This window comes from Fomitopsis serialis, assembly GCF_022376445.1.
Source record: "Fomitopsis serialis strain Sig1Antser10 chromosome Unknown B0H18scaffold_107, whole genome shotgun sequence".
Classification (NCBI taxonomy): domain Eukaryota; kingdom Fungi; phylum Basidiomycota; class Agaricomycetes; order Polyporales; family Fomitopsidaceae; genus Fomitopsis; species Fomitopsis serialis.
Window position 1 is genome coordinate 7,288 of NW_025955067.1, and position 18,480 is coordinate 25,767.

General features: G+C 57.7%; 4 protein-coding genes across 4 annotated transcripts; all 4 read left to right on the forward strand.

Moving 5' to 3' along the window:
- Positions 1 to 398: 398 nt before the first annotated feature.
- B0H18DRAFT_958501 (uncharacterized protein) lies at positions 399 to 3,081 on the forward strand (the record flags this gene model as incomplete). Its single annotated transcript, XM_048042694.1, has 12 exons — positions 399 to 505; positions 565 to 576; positions 828 to 895; positions 954 to 1,120; positions 1,176 to 1,325; positions 1,401 to 1,754; positions 1,800 to 2,030; positions 2,100 to 2,252; positions 2,303 to 2,373; positions 2,430 to 2,522; positions 2,579 to 2,925; positions 2,969 to 3,081. 12 exons carry the CDS (start codon positions 399 to 401, stop codon positions 3,079 to 3,081), a joined length of 1,866 nt encoding a protein of 621 aa, XP_047888063.1.
- A 5,196-nt stretch (positions 3,082 to 8,277) lies between these two features.
- B0H18DRAFT_43688 (ras-domain-containing protein) lies at positions 8,278 to 10,410 on the forward strand. Its single transcript, XM_048038093.1, has 10 exons — positions 8,278 to 8,380; positions 8,444 to 8,474; positions 8,554 to 8,615; positions 8,686 to 8,692; positions 8,751 to 8,823; positions 8,906 to 8,924; positions 9,516 to 9,608; positions 9,660 to 9,744; positions 9,805 to 9,911; positions 9,980 to 10,410. The coding sequence occupies exons 1-10, from the start codon at positions 8,363 to 8,365 to the stop codon at positions 10,127 to 10,129; spliced, it is 645 nt and encodes a 214-aa protein (XP_047888064.1). The 5' UTR covers positions 8,278 to 8,362; the 3' UTR covers positions 10,130 to 10,410.
- A 662-nt stretch (positions 10,411 to 11,072) lies between these two features.
- B0H18DRAFT_1035843 (Six-hairpin glycosidase-like protein) lies at positions 11,073 to 16,116 on the forward strand. Its single transcript, XM_048030330.1, has 25 exons — positions 11,073 to 11,363; positions 11,423 to 11,450; positions 11,510 to 11,528; positions 11,948 to 12,015; positions 12,076 to 12,148; positions 12,354 to 12,424; positions 12,490 to 12,919; positions 12,995 to 13,050; positions 13,107 to 13,130; positions 13,207 to 13,321; positions 13,407 to 13,467; positions 13,524 to 13,532; positions 13,596 to 13,648; positions 13,732 to 13,802; positions 13,952 to 14,008; positions 14,375 to 14,414; positions 14,659 to 14,689; positions 14,806 to 14,840; positions 15,081 to 15,277; positions 15,333 to 15,404; positions 15,465 to 15,547; positions 15,605 to 15,677; positions 15,734 to 15,802; positions 15,859 to 15,884; positions 15,935 to 16,116. The coding sequence occupies exons 1-25, from the start codon at positions 11,302 to 11,304 to the stop codon at positions 15,999 to 16,001; spliced, it is 1,890 nt and encodes a 629-aa protein (XP_047888065.1). The 5' UTR covers positions 11,073 to 11,301; the 3' UTR covers positions 16,002 to 16,116.
- Positions 16,117 to 16,394: 278 nt separating this feature from the next.
- B0H18DRAFT_43951 (uncharacterized protein) lies at positions 16,395 to 18,251 on the forward strand. The gene is made up of 2 exons (XM_048038114.1): positions 16,395 to 16,755; positions 16,813 to 18,251. The coding sequence occupies exons 1-2, from the start codon at positions 16,444 to 16,446 to the stop codon at positions 17,794 to 17,796; spliced, it is 1,296 nt and encodes a 431-aa protein (XP_047888066.1). The 5' UTR covers positions 16,395 to 16,443; the 3' UTR covers positions 17,797 to 18,251.
- The last annotated feature ends 229 nt before the right edge of the window (positions 18,252 to 18,480 follow it).

Genomic DNA, 18,480 nt, shown 5'->3' on the forward strand with positions numbered 1-18,480 from the left:
CTGCAATGCACTGCACAGTGTATATCAACAGTTTGAGAATATTGAGTCGTTTGATGTATCTCTCGCGGTGATCGGCTGCACGCAGCCTAAGTTCATTGTCAATCTCACCTCCAGCGGCATACCAGGGAGAGCTCTACATTCTTCACGGTGTCGTCGACACAGTGGAATTTGCGTAACTGGCATTGATTGGCAACCCACTAGAGATATCTCTGTTCTTGTTGTCGGTGGGATAAATGTCAGTGTGGAGCTTGTATTGTAAAATCAGCACTTTGCACAATACTGAGCTGGCTCTACTGATCATGTCCAGAGCTGTACAAGCATCCAGCACGAGCAGCAGATTTTTGCGGATTTATTTGACTTTAAATTGTGCTCTTTGCACAGTGTCCTTCATTGGCAACATGACTCATAATCTGGCTGGACAGAGGATTTTCCACGGTGTCGACGACACCATGAAGAGTATACCCAGCACAGCAGAGGTACCTGGACAAAGCCCAGATAATAAAATGTGTGTACTTTGCTCATTGATCACTTTCTTAGTCTTTGATCACTGAGACACCCCGATAGAGACTACTCATGGTCTGTGCATGGCCCCCACAGAGGCTGCTGGTCTCCGCATGTCTCAACAGAGCCTGCAGGTCTCCGCATGCCTCAACAGAGCCTGCAGGTCTCCACATTCAGCCACAGAGAACCTGCAGGTCTCTGCATTCACCAATATAGTGTCTGCAGGTCTCCGCACATCCAAAACAGACAATCTCTCTTGGCGCTGCAGGTCTTTTTGCAGAAACTGCAGTGATTCTAGGGGATGACTCCTGGGATCATATAACTAGGCCAGCCTACAGGGGTGCGGGCACGGGCAAGCTCACGGGGGGAGAGCAGGCGATCACAGAGAAATTCGGTGCGTACTAGTTTACCGCTGTACGCTCATCACTCACTGAACTCGGACCCGATTGCAGATGTTGTTCAGACAAGCAACAGAAATCAGAAGAAGTCGGTGGAGATGGACAGCGCGCACGGCGATGAGGAAGGCAGTGACGAGGAGTTATCGCAGAAGAAGGCGGCTTCAGGGAAGAAGGCGGCTCCAGCGAAGAAGGCAGGTGGCGCTGCAACTCAGACCAGCAAGGTACGTATGTTACCTCATATTGACTCATACTCACCCACTGCTTGTGCGTTACCAGACAGCGTCCTCGAAGGGCAAGGCACGAGCCTCAAAACAGGATTCGTCGGACGAAGATGATGATGAATGGGCGAAGGCCAAACACTCAAGCAGCTCGGAGGCTGGGAGCGATGATGGAAGGGGGTCAAGCTCGGATGAGGACGATGTCATAGTGCGTTGACCGTTTCATTGACACATACTATCCCACTAATGATACGGAACCTGACAACACCGCTGGACGAGACAGGAGATGCCACAGAAGAACGTGAAGAAGGCGCGTACCTCGCAGAAGACCAACCCGAAGCCCCGTGTCCGCGTGAAAGTTGCCGACCTGGCCGTCGACATGAAGCCGTTGGTCGCCATGGCGCAGAACTGCCTACGCAATATACTGGCTCTCAGCACCGCGTGGACGTCGGACACGACAATCACGAGCTCCCGCCTCGTGATGAATGAAGAGCTCGTCGGGGATGCCCTGAGAGCTGCGCGCGACTCCGTGGACAAGGACGGCAAGAAGATGGTGACGGTACGCACTGCATACAGGATGTTGAGACGTGGGGAAAGCCCGGAGAATCACGCCCAGCGCAAGCAGGTCAAGGATTTGGTACGTACTTTACTGAATTCCTCGATTGTAGTTGACACTCTGCAGATTTGGACCATCGCCTCGCAGCTTCGCAACGAGGTGAAAAGAAAGGCGAAGGTCATCGTCGAGCACGCGTACCGCTTGAACGTCGTGCAGGGCCACAAGCGGACTCAACTTGCGACCTGGCTATTGACGACGCATGCCATGAAGGTGAGGGGTGGCAAGCGAGGCATCCCGAATTTTGTGTTCGGGGACATCCAGGTTGTTTGGGACGACAAGGATAACATCAGCAAGGAGGTCAGTCTCACTGTTCACTGACCTTAACATTCCTCCGTTGCACGATGCATGTCTCATGTTACGCATCAGAAATCGCACGTCAAGGCTGATACACCTTTCCGACACCCCGCGATCGCCGAGATCATCGCACAGCAGTGGTTCATGGGCCATGCCAAGGCAACCACGCCGACGGAGGAGTTCAGCAAGGTCCCAGACAACCTAATTGCGTTAGTGTGCAACTCCGTAAGTGTGTTTCTCATTCAAATCCGTAGTATTCAATTTATTTTGTCCAGATTGAACTTGGCTTGAGGGAAGTCGCGACGAACACGGCTGTGTCGTTCTCAAACAAGGTGTTCGCACCCAAGTAAGTTGATTGTCATCTTGACGTTCATGCATGACCTAGTACTGACAATCCTACAGATGGGACGACCTGATGTCCATCCTGGAGGCTATGGAGCACAACGCGCCCGACTACTACAAGGTTACGAAGAGGCAGCTGTGGGAGAGCATAAGGTGAGGTCGCAGTGCCAGTGATCCGCGGTGCGTGGCAGCTGAATCAGTCGTTCCAGGGCGAGAGCGGAGAGCGGCGGTGACATCAAGACCAAGGATAGTGATGACGAAGATGGCACCTTCGTCAACTGGTCAAAGCTCCAAACCGTCGCACTTGAAGCCGAGGAACCTGCGGATCAACATGACGCTGGCGCTTCTGGCAGCGGAGCGAAGACAAACCCCGCATCCGCCAGCACGTCGCGGAGGAAGCCTTCGTCCAGTGGTGCGACAAAGAAGACGACGGGGCACACGGGCAAGCCGTCATCTACATCGGCCGTTCCTGCGGCAACAAGTGCCCCGAGCTCACCTTCCAGGGCGAAGGCGAGTTCCTCGAAAGGGAAGGCCGTTGGCGAGGTCGCAGAGCCAGGTGAGTGGAGCACATTGATAATGTGCAACCTACTGATGCATAGAACCAGACGCCGCTTCAGATGATGACGACGGTGATGGACGGGTCACGGACGACGGACGCGCACCAGGAGCTGAGGAGCTCGACCAGTTGGATGAGACCGAGGTCGCTGCCTGAGGGACTGCGGTGATAAGTCGTAGTGTACTGTTCAAGTTTACGCTTTCCGAGGTGCGTCTGTGACTTCTACAGGACCTCATTTATCAACGCTGATTTCTATAGAATACCTACTATCTACATGCTACACGTCTACATACCAAACTCGGAAAGTGTATGTACCATTAGTTCTCTTCAATGCTCTGAGGTTTGTTGTGGGCTTGTTCTGCTCTGTCGTATGCTCTGTTGTACTGTGTCGTTCGTCGTGATGTTGTATTGTAGCTGTACACCATGCAAATTTGATCTGATTACCAATGCAAAAATCAAAGCCAGAGAGAATGAACTAGTAAGATGCCTTGACACAAAGACGTGTTTCACATGCACCTTGCTGTCAAGGATAATAAGTAATAGCCCCAAATATCACACCCACCCTTGCTGTTAAGGACAGTAAGTACGATTAGTAATAAAAGGCTTTGTAGGCAGGAAAGCATACCATGAACTACAAGTAGTCTGTGCGGGGCCATGACATTGACCTGTTGACAAGGCCCTCATGCCATTTACGTGCCTTGGGTGTCTTGGTCGAGCAAAATTGGCAGGGGACTTGTCTTTTAAACCAATTGTACTTGGGCGACTTGCACAAGGCGCTCAAGTAAAATGCTTTTTTCCTGATGTGAGGGTGCTGTCAGCCGGATCGAGGAACGGGTTCTCTCCGTCACTGTCGTCAGCGCGCGGAAGGGGAATGCCGTCTAGTGCGGGTACCCTGAGCGATGGGTCGTACAGCGAGTCCGGGGAGTGATGTGCGATAGCGAGCTCCTCGAGTAGACTTCTCGTAGGGGTGCGAGGCTCTGAACGATTAGGGACGGTAGCGAGAGTTTTCACTCGGGACCGTGTGATAGGCAGGATGACGTGGCACCCGGGGTTGGGTCAACAAGATTTTACCAACGAAATCCCCCTCGCGGTGGGCTCCAGTTGTGGTGATTGCGAGTCCCCGGTGCGTGGACGACGCGGAAGGGAATTCTTGGTATCGGTGAAAACGATGGGCGGGGGTCGTTGGTGCAAGTTGACGGTTTGCGGAGGAAGCGAGCGAGGTCCGTGGTACCTCGCGGAGGGAAAAGGGGAGATGGGGTGGTGCGCCGCACGCTTCGTCCGCGATGTCCTTTAGTGAAGACCGCCTGTCCTAAGCCTGGTATACTCGATAGCCTTCCCTCCGACGTTCCTAACCTGAGCTCTCCTCGATCCTGAGCCTGAGCCTAACTTCTGCAACCTTCCTTAGCCTGAACGCGAGCCTGAGACGGGACCTGAAGCCTGAGATTGCCCGGTGCAACCTAGATACTGAGTCCTGAGAGGTAGTGGTAGGTAACTGACTAACTCTTTCCTCCGCCCCGTCCTCCTAGCCCCCTTCCGCTGCCTTTCCCACGTCCCTACCTCGCTGGCACCCGTTCCCCTCCGTTCCTACTCCTTCCGCCCCCGTGGATCTCCCTCCGCCGTCCCTGCCGTCCTCTTCCATTCACCGGTCCACCGTCGTTGGAGTCCTCGATGCCCGCCGACATCCCACCGAACCCCTCGACCATTGTCTACACCACCCGTTTCTACCGCCTCATCGACCTCATTCGTGACGAGCGTGTGGTAGAGCCCCGTCTGAACCCCGATAGCGACCTGGAGTGGCTCGCTTGGGCCCATGGCGCCCGATGGCTCATTGTACGTGCCTTCTTCCGCCTCGTCCTCCACGTCTCGCCAACCTTCCTCTGTTCCGCGCAGCGGATGCTCTTCGATTCTCGGTCTCGCGCGGTTGCCCACGGCGATGCGTCCCTTCCGCTCGTCCGCCGATACTCCGACGTGCAGGACCTGATCGAATACCTCGACCAGGTGTTCCTGACTCTCCCGTCTCAGCACAGCTACGTCGGCGAACCCTATCCATTGATCGCCTGGGCTCCGAACCGTGTCACCGCTGAGCAGTCCGACGCCGAGCTCGGCCGCCCGCTCCTTCCGGTTCGGTACTTGGAGCGTCCCATGCAGTTGTCTTCCTTCCGCGCCTCCTCCGACAGCCTCGATGGTCTACTCACCCGGTTCCAAGGCCTTCTTGACGAATGCCGCGCCGCTAACCGTGACGCCCGTTCCGAGGCCATCCGTATCGCCCGGGGCCTGAGTTCGGTTGAGGTCGGCGTCCGCGACTTGCACGCTCGCTTGTCGGAAGGAGTGTACGTTCCGGACGGCTACTCCGGGATACCGCGTCGCCTGCGGTTCGCGCACCCTCGGGACGTCGAGGCGATGGAGGAGGGAGAGGTCGAGGATGAGGTGGCGGAGGAACCTGATGTCCATGTACAGTAGTTGTCTTCGTTCCGCGTATTTACTTGGTCGTCCTTCGCCGAGTCGTCCTTTCACTAATCGATGTTGCTTCGTTCCGCGTTGCCCGCCACCTGAGAGAGTGTTGTTCCGAGCTCGTACCGTTGCTCCCATGTGGGCCTACCCCACACCGTTTTCGTCTCATAACCTAATGGTCTCTATCTTGCAAGGACAATTAGCTTATTGTATTCACTCCGGTTACTAACATCTCCGGTCTTCCGTTATTGTTCTCCGTATCCCTTCCTCCGTCTTATTGTCTTCCGTTCACAATTAGACTCGCTGTATATGAAGATCGAACTGTAGCACTGCTGTACTTCAGTTCGAATATCTCATTTAACCAATCCGAATTCCTTCCCTCCGAACTCCTGTCTGAACTCCGGACTTCCGTCCGACCTCTGTCTAGCTTCTCTCTTCTCTCTCTCGCTCTCGTCTTCTCCTCCTCCTTCCTCCGACTCTATCTCCGGACTCCGTCATAGTCCACCTCCGTCCAAGTCCAAATAGAGGACCTCGTCGAGTTCTCCCAAGGGCGTTGTTAATAGCTTGGCCAAGTCCTCATTCCACTGCGCTCCGAAAGTCCGGACTTCGTAACTCTGACCTCGGACTTCGTCTCGAGCGCACGATCGTAACAGGTCTTTGAATTGTCTTAAATGCCTCTCAAACTAGCCCGACATCTTGAAGGCCTTTCACATGACTGATATCTCTTGTAATGCCGCCCAAGACAGATCCGTTTTTCCTGATGTGGTGATGCATCTGAAGGGAGCTCTGACAGTGATGAGAGTGAATCATAGCTTCTATGCAGGCCTCCTTGGTCTGTAATACATTGTAGAGCACACAGTGATTTTTTGGCAATTGTTTGGCAATTTTCTCTATTTTGTAGAGGTCCGATCCGTCATGCAGCCATAAAGCACCCCTAAAAGGTGGGTCCTATGCTGGTGCGGACATGACAGGGGTTGAAATTGTGCAGACATGAGGGCCCAAAATCCGGGATTTTCGGATCAGACCTATAAGCGCCTTGCCCAGGGTCCTCGCAGACGACTTGCGAGAGTCACGGAAATGTGGGTGGTCGTGTAGCGATGCATTGTTCACTTGCACAGCGACATGAACGGTGCGCTCGTGCCTGAACGCCCGCCGCTGATCTTCACCTGTGGGCATGCCACGACGAGGAATTTGTCTGCCCTACCGAGCATGCCAGGCTCTTCAGGCCGCGCCCAGACGACACATGTCAGGAAGACGGACAGGCGGGGGAGCATGGTCACTCCTGGCGGGTTGGTGGGAGGCACGTAGAAATCGAGCAAGACATGACTGGGCTTGATCAGCGGGCGTGCGACGCTGCGGGGAGCGTGAGGAGGGCTCGAGAGGACGTACATGGCATTCGACATGACCCAGCAGCGAGTACGCAGTTTAGGACTTCGTAGATGCGAGTCACGACCGGCGGCGGTGAGTGCATGAGATAAACGTAGATTAATATGGCACACTAGGCGGTACGTACACTTGAATCGTCAAGACAGACGAGATGTGTCACTCGCGTCGGCGACTCGCCGCTGAACAGCGAATGCGGGGGGCTGGGAGAGCGTACGACGAGGGGGATCAGGCCGAGAGGGTTAGGAGCAGAGCAGAAACCAGAGTATACTTGCCGGTGGAAGGTTGTCCGAGCACTAATACCTGTTCCACTGGGAGTGGACGCGACTTGGACGCGGAATCGAGGGTCGACGAGCGTAGGTCTGGAATAGGCGCATCTGTGGGAGTGCAATACCGCGAAGTCGAGGACAGTGATTGCAGTTCACGGCGGCGCGCGTCGACGGGTGAACATGAACTTGAGTGGCTCGGTGACGGTCTTCTCGGATTGCGCACGACGGCACATATTCTCGACGATGGTACAGATGCTGAGGGACGTAAACGGGTCTGTGGCGCTGTAACGCCCAGGCGAGTGTTCCTGCAGATAGCATGAATCGAATAGACCAAGCTTGGCAGGATGGTCGATGAGAGAGCCAAGATCGTCACGGCACGTTGAATGACCGCTTAGTGCAAGGGTGACTTCGAGAGGCGCGATGCGTACGAATGGGGTGGTCTGAGCTCGGTCGTCGCGTCTGGGAGATGTATCTGAGGCTAGAGTAGCATGAGCACGTCCTCGTCCATCCACACAAAGCCCTCCCACGAGAATCCTCACGATTGGCCCAGACGGAAGCGACGAACGCGTCGAATGTTCTTTGCTCTGACCGTCCGTAGAAGAGACAGGATGAGACGCAGCAGTATCGCCATCGGGCATCGCAGACGAGCCGTGAAAGAAAGGATGAAGAGACGGAAGTATCGGCACACGCATCTGGCATCCACGTCCGAGGAGAGGAGGAAGAGAAGCGCGTTCCTGGGAGGGAGCGCTGGGCGACCCGCGCCCCGGTTTGCTATCGCGGGTTGTCGCGCCGCGGATCCGGGAGGGATGGGGACGACGGGGTTGGCAGGCCGGGGTGGAAATGCGAGGCGCAGAGTCGTACGACGCGGTGCGAGCGACGATAGCACAGCGGGAGCGCAGCACACAGACGGGCGAAGGCCACATGCGAGCGGCGCAGGGAAGATGGCCATTCCTGGCCCGTCCAAATCTCACAGCCCGCGACGTCAGCCCGTGAGAGACCCGCGGCGCGCAGTCTCGAAGCGGAAGGGCAGCGAGAACAGTGCTGGCGACGACGACGACGATGGCGGGGGCGGCGGCGACGAGGGCCAAGGCAGCGACGGCGGGGGCAAACGGCGGGTGGATGACGTCGGCGGGGGAAAGGACCAGAACTGGGAGGCGGGCGGCGGGCGGTGATTGGCTGCGAGGAGCGGTGCAGCTGACGTAAGCAGGGGAATGCACTGTGGCCGGTGCGCGCGGTCGTCGTCCTCTTCCGTCTCCTCCTCCCGTCTCCTCTTTAACCCTCCCTCCCCCTCGCGGTCCTCTCAGGCTCGCACAGAGTCCTCGACGACGCTCGCCATGTCCTCCCAGAACCCCGTGCGTCCCCCGTCTCTCCCGCAGAATGCCCACCGTTGATACCTGCTCCGCGATGATCCTCAGATCCGAAGAAAGCTCGTCATCGTTGGCGACGGTTCGTTCTTTCCTTCTGTTCTGCACCCTCCAATTTCCTGACCTCCGTGCGCTCTGTGCTTTCAACGGCACGCGTACAGGTGCTTGCGGCAAGACCTCATTACTCTGTTCCTTCGCCCTCGGCGAGTTCCCCAAGGAATATGTTCGTCTCCGTCGCGCGTCCTCCCCCTTCTCTCTAGCTGACCATCGTATTCGCATCCTTGCGCTGCCAGCAACCAAGTATACGCGCCCTCCGCAGCTCTTTCAGCCGCTCGCTAACCGCCTTCCCTGCCCGCAGCCATCTTCGAAAACTACGTCGCCGAGATCCGCCTAGACGGCAAGCCTGTCCAGCTCGCCCTCTGGGATACCGCGTACGTCCTCCTTCCCTCCTTTTCCCTCACCCTGCGACGGCGAACCCTTCGCACGACTGCCGGCTGATGTGACAATGTGAAGTGGCCAGGAAGAATACGAGGTGCGTTCCCTACTTCTCCCTCTCATCTCCCTTTCGCTCACCAACCCTTCTCTTCTCCCTTTCCTCTCGAATGTCCCCCTCGCACGTCCTCTGCTTGCCCTTTCGCGCTCCCCGTGCCATCTCGTTCACCACGCCCTCGCACACTCGCGCCTTCCCGTCCTCCTTGCCTCCCACACCACCCCCACGCCTCTCACGCATGGCGTCATCGTCCGTACGCCCATCCGCACGCACGCCCGGTCATTTTCCACCGTCCTTCCACTCGTCTGATCCGACGTACCCGGCCTCCGGTACCGACGTTTACCTGGTTTGGGTCGACCTCCGCTCATGCACTGCTCTCGGACTCTTCAATATGCCGTCAATACCGCGTTGGTTTCACTACGCTTTCGTTTGTGCGCGCTCTGTACTGCGGTCAACGCGTTTTCTGCGCCTCCCGCGTTTCCAAATTGACATGAAATTCGTTCCGCTCTGGGCTGCTTTACTCGACTGGACACCCCGACCTCTCGTCTCATCTCACTCCGCGCACGTTTGCTCTTGTCGCCCGCTCGTGCTCGGCTCTGGTCATGCGTGGTGCGTACGGACGGCGGCGGACAGCGCTTGCGGCCGATGTCGTACTCGAAATCGCACGTTATCCTCATCGCCTTCGCCATCGACACGCCGGACTCGCTCGAGAACGTGACGGTCAAGGTACGTCCCGCCTCGTTCATGCAGCCACATTTGCTGACGAGGAACGGACAGTGGATTGAAGAGGTGCGCTCGATTTGCGGGCCGACGATCCCCGTGCTGCTCGTCGGGTGCAAGTCGGATCTGCGCCCGCCACAAGGTGCGCCTCGCTGGCTGGAGTGGACCTGCGTGTCTGCGTGCTGACGATGGTGGCGGATAGGCGGGAACGCGCCGGCGGGGTCGTACGTGACGACGGCGGATGCGCAGCGCGTGGCGAACGCGATCGGGGCGCGGGCATATAAGGAGTGCTCGGCGCTGAAGATCGAGGTGCGTGTCGTCCCTTCTTCCTACCGCCCTTTCACCACCCTCCCTTCTCGCGCTGACGCCGCGAACAGGGCGTGGACGACGTGTTCGAGGCGGCGACGCGGGCATCGATGTTGATGCGGGAGGGCGTGCCTGCGCATGTGTCGTCGGGGCACGAGCGGCGGGGGAGCCGGGCGCGGAACGTTGAGGGGACGAAGAGCGGGTGTTGCGTGGTGTGCTAGGCGAATGATCCACGGCGGGGACGGGTCGCAGGGCGAGGAGTAGTGTCACAGGATGCGGGGTGTCGGTGGAGGTACGTCTTGAGTGAGCTGGGTGAGCGAGTTGATTCTGAGTGGGTGGATAGGGCGTTGTGTGCCGTGTCGTCGTCTGCAGTTGCTCGCCCGCCCGTCGTTCTCGTCTTTCACCCTCATTGTCGCCTCGCGTCGCCCCTCGCTCGTTGCATCTCCCTCCGGGTCGGACGCCCACGTGCCCGCGTCCGCACGCTCACGTCTGGCCATCTGTCCATCTATCTCTCGATCGTCTCTCGCCTTTCGCTCGCTCATGTTCTCGCGCCTGATACTCGAACGGACGGACCTGTGATCTCTGCCTGCTGCTTCGCTACATACGTACGTACACACGCCTATGCACCCGCCCCTCCCCACTCCCAGCCCGTCTGCCCCATCCCACACAGACGGGTGACCCAAGCTCTCACATTACGGTACTGTCGCCCCCTTACGTCCATGCTCGCTGTTACGACCCCGCCCCGACCCGATTGTTTCCTTGATCTTTTTTGACTGATTTCTGATATAGCGTCGAGACTGACGGAGGTGTGCTATATATCTGATGTGCTCTTAGTGGGCGGTGTGAGTGGCGTTTGTGGTTGGCACTCTGAGTTTGACGCGTACGTGAGTGTGTGACCCGCCGCAGTACTTGTCGCCGTGTGTAAGCTGCTAGATGTATTAGGTGCAGCCTCAGGCAGGAGCGCCTCGGGCGGCGACCGTCAGGCATTGGACACGGTGTATGCGGCAGGTCTGCGAGTCGCGGTAGTCGCAGCGTGCACTGCACTGCTAGTACATAAGCAGGTGGCTGCTCGAACGGTCAGCTACGGATGGAGAGGAACGTGCGACGGCGTTGTGCGGCTGGGTCGTCCGGCGGCGGATCCACATCTGCCAAAGTCGTCGGGCGGGGGGACGGGGGACGGGCGGGCTCAGCCACGGACGCGTTCAATGAACACACGTGGTCGATCGCGGGGCGCGTCCGGCGGGAGAGCCGACGCCCGACTGACCAAGCCTGCGCGCCCATCTCGACCCTTATACAACACTCTGCTCGTCCCCTCGTCTCTTCCCCGCATACACTCACTCGCTGCGAGTCTGCGAGAACACCTACACCGCCAGAACACGAGCATCGCCGCACCATGTCGACCCCGAACGACCCCAAGCCGGACCGCGGCTACATCCCCCTTGCAGACCACGGACTGTGAGTCCTTCGTCTGCGCTCGCTGCTCTGCGTTCTGACTGGGGCGTGCGCTGCGCTAGGATTGGTAACCTGCGTACGGCCGCTTTGGTGCGTCCCCCACACCTCCGCCGCTGCGTCTCTCCAGCTTATAGGCGAACGTCCTGTAGGTCAGCACGGATGGGTCCAGTAAGTCGTCACTTTACTCTCTCTTGGACGGGTTCGCGCTCCCGCCTCATCTCTCCCTTGCTGTACTGGTTTCTGTGCATACCAAGCCTCGCAGGACTCGGAGTTCTACCGGGGAAACGCTCTATTGCTCTCGGGCGCGTTCAGCGTTCACGGACACTGCGCATACTTCAGCACACAGCTTCTGAGATGTACAGTGCACTGAACAGGGCAGTCTGCGTATGCGCAAAACACAGGTCCGAGCAGAGTGGTACCTCCCTCCGCAGGAGCCCGAGTCTATTCCTACGCTGTTTCTCTGGCTCCGACTCCCAACAACCCCTCCGCTAGCTCAGTCGATCGCACGCAGCTACTTACATTGTCCTTCGCGTTCAACACACGCTCTATTGCCTAGAATACCGTGATATGCTAATGTGCGCATGCAGTTGAAAGCTATTGCGTCCCCAACTTCGACTCGCCGTCCATCTTTGCGCGCATCCTGGACGACAAGAAGGTCTGTCTGAGCGTACACATTTGAAGGCTCGCTAACGATCGGAGGAATCGCGCACTCAAGGGCGGGCATTTCTCGATCACTCCGACCATCCCGTTCACGTCCAAGCAGAACTACATCCCCAACTCGAACGTGAGTTCCCTGCTTTTCTTTTCCCCTTGATCGTGTGTTGACATTCGCATCTATGAACAGGTACTACAAACCAAGTAAGTTCTTACTTTCTGCTGAGCACTTCAGTTCCGTTGAGCAGAATAGGTTCCTGAACGACCAGGGCGTGGCGACGGTGACAGGTTCGGACGCGATTCCCCGACGCGTCGTGCACGACTGCTGACGCTTGCCAGACTACCTGCCCCGCCAGGCCAAGTCGGCGACGACGAAGCCTCTCCTGACATGGCTCATCCGGCGCGTCGAGGTACGCTCCTCCCGCTCGCCTATGCGTCCATGCAGACACTGACTGCCCCGCGCGACGTCTGCCAGGTCATCCGCGGCACGATGCCCCTCCGCATGGAGTGCGCGCCCGCCTTCGACTACGCCCGCGCGCCGCACACCACCGAGATCGTCCCGGACCCGTCCATCCCCGCGATCTACAAGTCCTCCTCCCCCTCCTCCGCGCCCGCCCACGCGAAAGTGCGGTTCTCCTCGCCGGCAGCGAAGCTCACGCTCGACCTGCGCTTCGTCGCGGAGTCGCTGCTCGAGAACGTCGATGCGCCGCGCGTCGCGCTGCACGAGCTCGACTTGCGGGCGCAGGGGCACCGCGGCGCGGGCGCGCTGGCGGAGTTCGAGATGGGCGAGGGACAGGTCGTGACGTGGGTGCTGCGGATCCCGCCGGCGGAGGCGGAGGGCGGAGGCCCGAGGGGCGCGGAGCCGACGCCGGAGAAGGCGAGCGAGATGGGGGTGTCGTTCGAGCGTGAGTCCGTCTGTGTCGGGCGAGGTGGCCGGCGTGATGTGGCGCGGTGCTGATTGGTGGGTTTGGTGGGTGTAGAGCTCGTGATGGGCGCGTCGGACTTGAGGCCGCCGGAGGACCCGTTCTTGACGAAGGTGCTGCGCCTCTCCGTCGAGACTTTTCTCCCTTCTGACTCTTCTCGTCCCGCTAGCAACTCTTGCAGCGGCTCCTCGACGTAAGCCGTCCCTTTGCGCTGATCGCCAGACACCAACGGATTGACCGTGTTCTCTCTCGGCTCTGGACTCGACCAGGCGACGAACCAGTACTGGAACGCGTGGATCCGGCAGTCGACGTACGAGGGCGCGTGGAAGGAGGCCGTGCACCGGAGCGCGCTCGCGCTCAAGCTGCTCATCTACGAGCCGACGGGTGCGTATTCGGTCGCTCGCGGACCGTCGGGGTGCTGACCGGTGGTGGGATGTTATTGCTGATTGATGGTGGTGTGTTGGTGCAGGCGCGGTGGTGGCAAGCCCGACGTTCAGCTTGCCGGAGTATATCGGGGGGACGCGGAACTGGTGAGGAAAAGAGGTGTGCAGGCGCTGATGTGGTCGTGATCTGAGCGTGGTTTTAGGGACTACCGGTGAGTTTCTTCGCTGGCAGTTTGTTCTGGGGGTGGATTGACGTTTGTGATGCTGCGTTGCAGGGCCTCGTGGATCCGCGACTCTTCGTTCACGCTGTACGCGCTCATCCGGCTGGGTTCACGAATGAGGCGAACGGTAGGTATTCGCTCGTCGTGCGCTGCCGATGGGCGAGCTGACGGTGGGCGACTTCACTTATAGCCTATATGGAGTTCATCCTGGCGCGTCTGCGCACGAAGAACCCGGACGGGTCGTTGAGCATCATGTCAGTGGTCTCCTCCTTTATACGAGTCCCCGGAGCTGTGTTCGCTGACGTCGGTTGACGCGATCCGATCCCAGGTACACCATCCACGGTACGTGTCGGGCGACGTAGCGCAGCGATGTAACACTGACTCGAGGGGCTGGCTTTGGGGTAGGCGAGAAGAACTTCCCGGAAGAGGAGCTCACGCACCTCGACGGACACAAGGGCTCCAAGCCCGTGCGGTGAGCGCGTCTCGCTGCGTCTCGTGCCCTGAAAGCGACTCATGCGGACGTCGCTCGTAGCATAGGCAACGGCGCGATAGACCATGTGCAGTTGGTGCGTCGCTGGTCTGATTCTGCATGTGCGGTGGGGTTGAGGGTTGTTCCCGCTTGACAGGATATTTATGGCGAACTGTGAGTGGTTGGAGGTACGTCGTGTTCGGGTTTAGTGCTCGCGTAATCATGCTTACGAGTTCGGACAGTGGCTTTGCTGGATGTGTCGCGTGCGCTGACAACAGCCAGAATGGACTGTATCTACTTATCTCAGAAGGTCGGTTTGCTCGCATGTTAACTCGTTGGAGTGCTGACTTGGATTCTTTGTTAGTACGGCAAGCCGCTCGTGAGTGACTGCAAGGTTTCAGCGAGTGTGGATGCTGATACGTCGACCTTCGTCGCTGTAAGAGCTATGATACTTGGTAAGCATGTGTCTCAGAATATTGAGACGTGCGATGTTGACACTTCCTAGGGTCGCTGTGCGAGAGATGTACGTACCCATCGCAGATTCTCGAAACTGGCGCGAAACTGACGTGTGGCCTTGGTAGCGTCGACTGTACGTTCGACGTCGGCTGCGGACATCCAGCAGTGGGCTTACATCTAAGCTCTGTTCAGATGTTATCGCGAACTGCAAGCAGCCGGACTTGTGAGTGAGACGTCTGTCTCTGTCGCGCAGTCATTCACACGGATACACTGTAGGTCGATCTGGTAAGGGACTACGATAGTGAACGAATGATCATAGCTGAGGCGATGCGATGGTAGGGAGGTCCGGAACCGGCACCGACACTTCACAGTACGTTCCCGTGTCTGTTCGAGCGCTCGCGGCTAATACACTGTTTAGTACTCCAAGGTACGTTTCTTCGCCGTGTTGTTGCACTATGCAATAGCTAAGATGCTGCCGGAGATCATGATGTGGCAAGTTCTACACTCTCCACAAGTGCTGAGCAACCGCTGAATTCGCGATGCAGGGTAGCTATCGACAGAGGTGCGAGCCCTGTCTCCAGTACCACGCTACACCATCTTAACTCGATCGACAGGTCTGCGCCTCGCGGATAAGCGTTCTCTGCCCTGCCCGCGCCGCCTGCAGTGGCTCGCCGCGCGCGACGAGCTCTACGAGGAGATCATGACGAAGGCATGGAACCCGGAGGGGCGGTTCTTCGCGCAGAGCTACGAGGACCTCGAGATCCTCGACTCGTCGTTGCTGATCATGCCGCTCGTCTTCTTCATGCCTCCGGTGTGTCCGATATAGCTGGCTTGGTTGCGACGGGATTGCTGAAGAGTCATGACAGTCGGATCCGCGCTTCTTGAGCACACTGAAGCAGATCTTGCATACGCCGGAGAGGGGCGGTTTGACGTCGAACGTGGGTGATCTTTGAGAAGTGTTGTGGCGAAGAGCTACCTGAACAAGCATTGGTGTATAGGGATTGGTCTACCGCTACGACGTCAAGAAGACTGATGATGGCGTCGGCGGAGACGAGGGAACGTTCTGTCTGTGTACGCTCTGGTGCGTGCGCATGATGTTACGATCATGATGTGTTATGACGAGAGTGGGCGGATACAGGTGTGTGGAAGCTCTGGCGCGTGCGGGCGAGTACGACAAGGCAATGTTGTCCAGGGCTGTGGGCATGTTTGAGGTTCGTCTCATCACTGTCTGCCATTGTCTTCGTATGACTTGATTTGAATCACGTAGGACTTCTTGCAATACACGAACCACGTCGGTCTGTGCACAGAAGAGATCTCCGTGGCGGGCGAAGCGTGCGTTGCGAGCCACATTCTAGATAGCAGTCTCTTCTTACTCACTGCTCACCTGTCTAGCCTCGGAATGCTGTTCAAGGCTTTACGTGCGTTGGCGTTTCGCACATGAGTTTCTGACTGACGGCGTCGGTTGTAGACACGTCACGCTCATCTCGGCGGCGTACAATCTCTCGCGCATGCTCCAGAAAGTGCGAGGCGGGTAGGGTGTTGTCCACGATCATGGCATGCATATATAGGGGCGTAGAATGACAATGAAGCAATGTGGCCGTACGCGTGTACTTTAGCGGTTGGTGAGATGAAGGTATGAAATTGTGCCAATTGAGCTTTAGTAGTGCGGGGTAGCCAACATTCGGGAGACTTCCTCGTGGATGATCGCGACCCGCTATGTCGACGCTTGTTGGCGACGTCAGGAAAGCAAGGCGTACGATGACCGCGCACGACGGTATACTTCCTCAGTATGCTGTACTGTGTTTGCGAACAGCTGCATCATAGCATGCCATAGCGCACAGTCGTGCATGACAGGCAGTAGACGCTTAGTTAGCGCTCAGGCGACGAGTGCAGAGGCGCGCGCTTGTTCATGTTCTCCGTCCGCGCAAGGTTGGCGCAAGGTCGCATCCCACCACCGCAGTGACCGTACCGAGTGCGATGAGGAAAGCGAGTGCGGTCGCGCTCTCTCTCGACGAAATCCTTCGCCTCATCTTCGAGCATGTCTATGCAGTAGGCGACAGCACCGCAAAGCCGGCTCAGGGAGTCGACAAGCCCATTGTCATCGCCCGCCAGACACTTGCGCGCTGCGCTCGCGTTTCTCAAACGTTCTGCTCTGCCGCGCTCGCTGTCCTTTGGAGAAATCTCGACGACCTTGTCCCTCTCTTCCGTCTCCTCGGCCTGTCGCCTGTGACTCCTGGTTATGCTTATGTTATTCATAAGCGGGAGGAGCGTGAACTTGTCAATGTCGTCGTGCGCTTTCATCTTGCTACTCTTGCTCATATGATGTTCACCCTTACCCCGGCTTAGGACGTATCCGGCCATCTTGAACGTCAGCAATGGGCGCGATTTCAGCACTTCGCCAGGCTCATTCGACGTGTCGCCCTTGTCAGGATCCATGGGGACACGGACCTCACTACCAAGCAACACATCGACTCTCTTGATGATTCCCGCTTGATTGTCGAACTCGCGCCCTCCGCGCTCCTCAGTGCGTGGCGACACAACAACGAAGCATCCCTGCTCCCTAATCTCAATGTGATCACCTTTGTGGTCCATGACTACATATCGTTCTCTGAGCCCATACACACGATCATTTCGCCAAACGTGCCTCTACGGTCTCTCCGTGTCCAGTACGATCGCATCCACACTTATTTCCCATTGGAGCGCAACTTCATCTCACCCATCCTGCGGGTCCTTGATGAGGTTCCGGTGACCGTGCAACACCTCAGACTACATGGGGTCTTGAATGCACAGGTCATGCGCTCTCTTACAAGACTGAGGAATCTCCAGCGGAGCGAGCTGCTGTGGAAGGATCTCGGGGTCTTGCAAAGGTGGCAGTCCGATACGGGGTATGATGAGAGCTTGTCCATTCTCTCCGCGCTATCAGATCTCACCGAGTTGAATCTCGCCTTCATCGAAGCTGGTGCATCCCAACAACCCGTCAACATGGCCGCCGTGCCGTCCTCGGGCTTCCTTCGCTGCAAAAACTCCGACTCGCAGGCGATTCTTGGTCCATTCCGCGTGCCATCCCGGCCTTCCACACTTGTACGCTCACCGCGCTTGACCTCCAATTCGTTTCCTATGCTCCCTCACCTGACTCTCTATGTGCATTGGTCTCGACGGTTGCACGCCTCTCATTTGCTCCGTTACTGCGTTCGCTGCGCATTTCCATGTTCCCTATCCTACGGGAGGGGTATCCACCACTCCCGCCTTTCCTGCAATCCCTCCAACCTCTTTGAACCTTCGTGGCTTAGAAATGGTTGGCCTCACCATCATCGCGATGCCACTCACTGACGCCGAGATCCTAACGGTTGCGCAAGCGTGGCCGCACCTGACGGAATTAAAACTCTCTTGGTATGCCCTACCATCGAATGAGAAGAATTCGATGTACCGCCGTGCGCGGAGATGCCGCGAAATGGCGAAGGGCCTACGCTCCAGAGTCTCCTACACTTCGCGCGGCACACGCCTCTGCTGCAGACGTTGACCATGGAGAGGATAGCTCCCCTCTCTGCCGCGGATCTCGACTACATGCACGATTTCCTAGTCACAGCTCAACCCGATCTAGGTCGACATGCCATGCACCGGCTCACATTTGAACACGACATCCATATCTGCGCTGAGGACGAGAGGAATGCTCGCGATTGGCACGCGACTGTCGCTCAATTTCTTGACATGATGTTTCCTCAGGCGAGAGAGTCACCGTGATGTCCAAGCCGTACACGAACATCTCGGCGATTCGAAAAGGGCAGAAGCAAATCCGGTGGCTGACGGCGCAGGCGAAGTTGCGGGTTGAGCGTCGAGTGGGTTAGTGTATGGTACGGGCGGACTGGAGGTACAGAGCGTCGGGCACCCTGCGAATGAACTCGTTCTCGATTGCTCTGGCTGAATCACACCTTTGCCTCCGGTGGTATTAGGCCAGTGCGCTCCGATCTGTGTCGGGCAAACATCACTCGTGAGTAGAGCGTGCACTTGATACAG

What these genes read in the sequence shown, in the direction of transcription:
- B0H18DRAFT_43951 (XM_048038114.1), top strand. Translation starts at nt 16,444, where the DNA reads ATGAGGAAAGCGAGTGCGGTCGCGCTCTCTCTCGACGAAATCCTTCGC. An exon ending in GTGAACTTGTCAATGTCGTC is followed by an intron (nt 16,756 to 16,812) that starts GTGCGCTTTCAT and finishes ACCCCGGCTTAG; the next exon opens with GACGTATCCGGCCATCTTGA.
- B0H18DRAFT_1035843 (XM_048030330.1), top strand. Translation starts at nt 11,302, where the DNA reads ATGTCGACCCCGAACGACCCCAAGCCGGACCGCGGCTACATCCCCCTT. An exon ending in CGTTGAGCATCATGTCAGTG is followed by an intron (nt 13,803 to 13,951) that starts GTCTCCTCCTTT and finishes GGGGTAGGCGAG; the next exon opens with AAGAACTTCCCGGAAGAGGA. An exon ending in GGGCTGTGGGCATGTTTGAG is followed by an intron (nt 15,678 to 15,733) that starts GTTCGTCTCATC and finishes TGAATCACGTAG; the next exon opens with GACTTCTTGCAATACACGAA.
- B0H18DRAFT_43688 (XM_048038093.1), top strand. An exon ending in GGATCTGCGCCCGCCACAAG is followed by an intron (nt 9,745 to 9,804) that starts GTGCGCCTCGCT and finishes GGTGGCGGATAG; the next exon opens with GCGGGAACGCGCCGGCGGGG. An exon ending in GCTCGGCGCTGAAGATCGAG is followed by an intron (nt 9,912 to 9,979) that starts GTGCGTGTCGTC and finishes CGCCGCGAACAG; the next exon opens with GGCGTGGACGACGTGTTCGA.